Source organism: Gigantopelta aegis, chromosome 8, assembly GCF_016097555.1.
Source record: "Gigantopelta aegis isolate Gae_Host chromosome 8, Gae_host_genome, whole genome shotgun sequence".
Classification (NCBI taxonomy): Eukaryota; Metazoa; Mollusca; class Gastropoda; order Neomphalida; family Peltospiridae; genus Gigantopelta; species Gigantopelta aegis.
The window spans coordinates 42,756,505-42,763,307 of NC_054706.1; the positions used below are offsets into that span (position 1 = coordinate 42,756,505).

Consider the following 6,803-nt stretch of genomic DNA (forward strand, 5'->3'; position numbering starts at 1 on the left):
AGCATCAGGTTCAAAACTGTAAGTGTAAAAATGTGGCGCCAAAAAAAAAAAAAAAAAAATTAATAATAATTTATAACCCTACTTAATATGGAAATGTCTAAAACGTACGGGGAGTGTAATTTAAATATCCCACACTTATTATTTTCCACATTTAGTGAAAATTGTAGGCCCATCGTATTTGACGATGGGCCTACAATTTTAAAATATTCAATATTGTAAGTGAAAACAATGCCACACTTAAAGCTAAGTGGATGTTTTTCTACTTTTGTTTACTTGAAACATTGTAGACTGCCCCAAAACGGTTCTTTACCATGACGAAGTCGATTTTCTGATTTCTTCAAAACGTGATTTCTTTTTTTTCTCTCTCTTATTTTGTCGTTTATCGTTTTGTCTTATTCTCCGTCAATACTGCCATGTCGAAAACAAAGGTTTGTTCTTTTTACTTACAATACTGAATCTTTTACTTTTTAACAATATTTGACCCATGGGCCAATAATAATTAAAATTACAGTCCCTATACCTTTTAGACAGTTCCATATTCAGTGGGGTTATCGTTTATTAGGGCCACCCGATATAATATTTCATAATAACGGGGTTTTTTTTACAATCTTTGTTGATAGTTTTACAATAAAACAAACAGCAGTGATTTAGACGACAGTAAATTGGGGATTTTTTGTATTGTGGGGGGTGGGGATATTATGGGCTTGTGTAGTCGGATTTATTTGGGGGCTTGGGTTTTTTCTTGCCTTTTTTGTTGTTGTTGTTTGTTGTTGTTGTCGTTTTTGTTGTGTTTTTTCGGGGTGGGAGGGGTAAAAAAAATAGATTTTTTGTGTACACTCCGCATATTGCACCAACCGGTTAATATATTGTGACGAAGTAAATCGTAATTACGTTAATATGTTAACGGAATCTAACGATCTGATGCTTCTCTTAAGTGAATAACTGATATGATCACTTGGACTCCACGGACTTTTTAGCCCCCATAAAGTATGTATGCTTACATTTGACGGTTTGCCGCAACAAAAATCACATGGCTTTGACAAGTGCAATAAAAAGTGCAGAGTCAAATAGCCACATATGCTGCCAGAACACAATACATCTGGTTCCAACTCTGAAATTCGATTAATATCGTGATGCACTCCATACAAATTACAACGTAAACATTCCGCGCGGACAAGAAGAAAACGAATAACCGCGGCCATATTGAGATTTACGCAGCACCTGGTCTGTTTGCAATTGGAACAGCATACGTCCTTAATTTGGTTAAATCCGCAAACGTTCAGCGAAGGATATGATCGCATTAGGGTGTGATCACTGCAGAGCTATCTATTTTAATTAACGTATTCTCTAACACATTAACAAGATTACTTTTTCCATGCGTTGTCCCTGCATTATGCTACGCTCCCTAACAGTCCACGATGCGCACTGCAAGATCGGAGGCTTTTGCGGAGGGAAAAGCTCTTCAGCAATTTATTGCCATAAGCCGTACCTAATGAATTTCCAATTTCCAACATCATTCCCAAAATTGATACAAACATTCTGCTTCGTTAGCGTCGCCGTAAATCTGGCGAGATGGTCCAAAACATATTCGCATTACAGCCAGCATACTCTTGCGCGGGTTCTCTTTATTAAATTGATCACAGTGGCTGGAGAGAGTGTGGATTATTGCACCTTGATTGGGCTTTAGGACCTGACACAGGCATGTCTCGTCGCATTACTCACAGGATCTCTCGCTCATCAACTGGAACTGGACTGCACTGAACACCAAAGAGCGGAGTGTAGCTCAGTGGTAGAGAGTTCACCTGAGGGTCTCAGGGTCGATTACCCTCTATATGGACTCGGGTCTTTTGTCCTGTCATGTCTATGGAATAGCGCATATAAAAGATCCCTTGCTGCTTTATTGGTATTTCCTGTCCTGGATGGAGGAACCGGCCGAGACCGGCACCTGCGTCCATGACAGGCGTGCGCTACAACAGCTTGTTCTGAATGTGCACGTAAAACTCTATGACCTGACCTGACCTTTATCGGTACGAGTAGATTATGAGGCAGCAGTGGGTTTCGTCTCTTACTCCCTTTCTTGATCAAGTATTGAAATAGCCATGTTAGACACCAAACAGCCGTACTTTACAATATACTGAGGCAGAAATTAAATTTTCCTTGTTAATATTTTACACAATAAAATTATAATGATAAAATGTGTCCACTTTTGGAGACAGCACTGGTAGAAATGGAATGGTCTGGCATCTTGCTTTTACAGACATCTTCTAAGAACAACAGAACCGCTTTACACACTTCAGTAGGAACGGCTTCACGTCAACACGTTATGCTATTCACACAGTGTGTAAAGCGGATCTGTGCTTTATACCCGCAAAAACGTCACAAAGTATGAAATGGTCTGCACATTGTAATTTCATATTTCAAAATAGGTACAGGTAGATAAGTGTATTTTACGCGTTTTAGTCCTGTCGGTTACAAATCTTTCTGGTGTGCCGGCACTTCATAAAGGCCTCGATACACTTCACAATATATGACCCCAGATTACACCAAAACACATGCACATGCGTATACACACACACACACACACACACACACACACACACTATTTCATATATTTAAAAATTCAAAACACTCCGTAATAATCACGTTTACTTTTCATTAAAAAACATCTTAGCTTTAAAACCGTTACAGAAAACACCCAGTAGTTGCCTTTAAAAGCATTTTAATATAATTTCTGTTTCATTGTTATTTCAGCAGAATCGTCCAGTTTTCAGAAAATTCAACAATGGGTGTTATCACAGTGACGGACATCAACTACGGTCAGATCTTTGGTCCGTTTCCATCCCATCTGGCCATGGCTGACCCGGTCAACCTAATCGCTTCATTGACCAATGACAAGCGCCAAGATGGAGTTATACTGAAGGTAAATATCATTTTGTACTATGCCAAGACGGAGTTTTATTGAAGGTAAATATCATTTTGTACTATACCAAGACGGAGTTTTACTGAAGGTAAATATCATTTTGTACTATGCCAAACAAATTAAATTTAACATTCATACTTTTCATGGGGGTGCCTAGTTTGTGAGTGGCCATTTCGTCACTGATACTGTGGGATTTGTTACGAAATGAGTTACAATAAATACTTTTAATTTTAATTTAATTGTTTCTTATATAATTTGGGTTTTTTGGAACTGCATAGAATAAGTTAACTATTTTACACCGGTAGTAGATGAAGACACTGGTCAATAAAACAAATACTACTAATACAGCAAAGTACAGGCACCACATCACACTACACAGCTAGACAGAGATAGAGAGAAAGAGAGAGGGGCAGAGAGAGAGAGAGAGAGAGAGAGAGAGAGAGAGAGAGAGAGAGAGAGAGAGAGAGAGAGAGAGAGAGAGAGAGAGAGAGAGAGAGAGAGAGAGAGATGGAGGAGGAGGAAGGAGGGGAGGTGGAGGCAGGGATGAATGGATAAACAAAGCAACGGATATTTAAAATCGGATGAAAATCAACGATATGCTTGTAAGACCCGGACTTGCCTCACACATATCCACACGTACAAGTGTTCATATATGTGTAATCGCTACTGATTCATGTCCTTTTCACGCGACTCCATGGTGAACATTTTAAACTTATAATTTACTGTTTCATTAACAAGGTGGACCCGTTAGAAAGAAAGGAAGGTATAAAGGCGGTGGAGTGGCTGCCGTACATCCAGCCGGCACGTGACGAGGAGGAGCAGAACATGGAGGCCTACCTCAAAGAGGGACACGTGTACTTCCGGTCTCTGAGCATTATCCGCGCCGCGGAGGAACTACTCGTCTGGTTCAGTAAAGATTTGTGTCAATTGCTGGTCATACCCGAACTGCCGCGGCATATTGACAAAGGTAACTACATAATGTGTATATTCTACGAATAGTAAAGATTTCTGCCAACTGCTGGTCATACACGAACTTCCGCGACATATTAACAAAGGTAACTATATAATGTGTATATTCTAGGAATAGTAAAGATTTCTGGCAACTGCTGGTCATACCCGAACTTTCGAGACATATTGACAAAGGTAACTATATAATGTGTATCACAAGCGTACAAGACCAACTTCCCCCTAATGCTGGAGCAAAACCTCAAATTCGGGCAAAAATTATAGAGATATTCGGAGGAAATGTGCTAACCTGAGACCTTCTTATCATGTATTTCCATCATTCTACCCTCAAAATTAGTTGTAATTCATTTCTAACCCTATATAGCTGTTTGGTAGTAATGCTAATATGAATAAATATTGTTATGCATATTCGGACATTTTCGTTTAATTCGGGCAAAAGCCAGGCTGCATCCCTGCTCCCCCCCCCCCCCCATACTTTAGACGTATGTCGTAGTATCACCGAAACATTTTTGATATCTGAGCATTGTATGATTAATTATTTATTAACTTAATTATTTTAATTATATTACAGATGAGGACTACATATGCCAGAGATGCGGAGAGGTGTTTGAGTTCCCCTTTCCAATGCGGGCTCATCTGAAATTCAAATGTGCGTACAACACTTCCGTCTTCAGCCCAGCGGCCGTCAGTTTAGTAACGAAACATCCACTGGATCAAAGAGAATCCGCCATTGTGGAAAACAATAATCATAGTAAAACAGATTTTCCACATATATACCCAAATAACCACAAAGAACTGCGAGGGGAAGACGTAGTGTCTGCCTTTAAAACTCTGTCTGATCAAAAGAAAGATATAAAGTACGGCGAGCAAGGCAGAAAGCGCAATGCCAACAGAGATACGGAACAGTATAAGGATGAGAGGGAAGCCGGCTCGGATAACCAGGAGTTGTTAGTGAAGGACAGTTCCTCAAAACACATTCAGCTTCATCCAGGCTTGCGGGATCTATCGCCAAGGTCAAGTGACTCGAGTGCTTTCAAAAAAGTGAAAAAATCACAATCTCCAATGAAAGAACAGTTGACTCCAATGTCAAGACCGGATCCAGTGATATCGACCTTAAAACACTCCTTGCCATCTCACAACGGTGTTTCTGAACCCACTATGGTTGCCAATTCCATGGTTCCCATTCAGCACGAAGAGGCGATTCATCAGCATATGTTTAATCTCTATATGCCGAGACTTGCCCTATTACCGCCATCGAATCTTTCTCGGAACGTCACACCAAGCAGCAACCTGTATTCTGACCCCAGGTCGCAAGGCCTGGGTGACGTGATGCACGGACCGGTGGGTCGGATGCCGGGTCCCCTCACTGAGCGCTTCCTCAACACCAAACATAAAGGCAGTGAGCACGAGTCGTTTCCAAAGCAGATGGTTCTGTTCGACAGGATGAACGTGAACGTGCCCTTCATGAAGTACCACAACCCGATGGTGGACTGCATCGTGAACACCGGCACCAACCCCACCCTGATGAACAACCCCAGGCACGCGATGAACTTGTCCCAGAACTGGTGCGCCAAGTGCAACGCCTCGTTCCGAATGACCAGCGATCTCGTCTATCACATGAGATCTCACCACACGCGAGAGTTCGACCCTGTGAAAAAGAAAAGAGACGACAAGCTTAAGTGTTCTGTGTGTAACGAGACATTTCGAGAAAGACATCATTTGACGCGTCATATGACGTCACACTCGTAATGACCAGGAATACAACTTTAATAGCGCCATCTAGTCAAATATACTTCGCCGTTAATTACAAAGCAGCATTATGTGTTGAAAACTATTCATGTGATATAAAGACATTAAACTTGGGATATGCTAATATATAAATATTATCATTTTAGATAATTGTATGTACACATAGTGATTCAGTCGTTTATGGGCATCGCTGTCTTACGATTGTTTTAATTAGTAATTGGTATTCTGATTACTATGTAATGTACTTCAGAATTCCGGAGGTACTCATTAAACGTTTTTTTTCTTCACATTTCTGGACCTAATTTAACTTTTATTTTTATTTTTTATTTTTTTTAATAAGTTTGGTTAAAATTAGAAGCAGTCATGCAAAAAAAAAAATCAGTCTTCAAATAAACTAACTAATCTGCTTTTGCTAACTAATCAAACGTGATATACATGGAAAATATTAAATACATACTGATAACTAGTAATTAAACTACAGAATCGGTGGCGTACTTGTTATTTGATTTGTTCAGGGTTTTTTATGATGATTTAGTTTTTAGTGTCGTTTTGTTTGTTTGTTTGTTTGTTTTTGTTTGTTTTGTTGGGGGGTTTTGGGGTTTTTTTTGTTGGTGTTATTTTATTTTTTTTGTGGGTTTTTTTTTTTTTGGGGGGGGGGGGGTGTTATTGTGGGATGGGGGTAATGTTGAAACTCGGTGTCTCTAGTAAGTGGTATTCTGTAAATAAATTGTGGGGTAATAACTCAACTATTTTATGCCTTGTTAGTCTGTAAACTGTCTTTACTGCTCGGTGGCTTTTGATAGTAAGGCGGAGATAAAGGCACTGTTGCCTTTGTTATAGTATGTTATATGAGGGGTGTATCTACAAGTAGGTATTGCATATCATGTTTCATTAAGTTAATTGCAATGTAGTTTATGGCGAATATGTATGGTGTTCAAATAGTTTCCGCCTACACCCATGCGATCAGGTCTGGAATAGCCTCAATCAAAAAGTAAATTGTGTTTTTAATGTTCAAATAAAATGTTTATCTCTCATTCATCATCACTTCTTGTGTTGATTTTTGGGTTTGTCCGATCTCTCTCTCTCTCTCTCTCTCTCTCTCTCTCTCTCTCTCTCTCTCTCTCTCTCTCTCTCTCTCTGTGTGTGTGTGTGTGTGTGTGTGTGTGTG

General features: G+C 39.8%; 1 protein-coding gene across 1 annotated transcript; it reads left to right on the forward strand.

Moving 5' to 3' along the window:
- Positions 1-2,775: 2,775 nt before the first annotated feature.
- On the forward strand, positions 2,776-6,107 carry LOC121379673. Its single transcript, XM_041508323.1, has 4 exons — positions 2,776-2,920; positions 3,659-3,918; positions 4,008-4,063; positions 4,458-6,107. The coding sequence occupies exons 1-4, from the start codon at positions 2,783-2,785 to the stop codon at positions 5,633-5,635; spliced, it is 1,632 nt and encodes a 543-aa protein (XP_041364257.1). The 5' UTR covers positions 2,776-2,782; the 3' UTR covers positions 5,636-6,107.
- The last annotated feature ends 696 nt before the right edge of the window (positions 6,108-6,803 follow it).

Excerpts from the sequence above, each read along its gene's own strand:
- LOC121379673 (XM_041508323.1), top strand. The coding sequence starts at position 2,783 with ATGGGTGTTATCACAGTGACGGACATCAACTACGGTCAGATCTTTGGT. Across the intron at positions 2,921-3,658 it reads AAGATGGAGTTATACTGAAG|GTGGACCCGTTAGAAAGAAA; the intron begins GTAAATATCATT and ends TTCATTAACAAG. Across the intron at positions 4,064-4,457 it reads TTCGAGACATATTGACAAAG|ATGAGGACTACATATGCCAG; the intron begins GTAACTATATAA and ends ATTATATTACAG.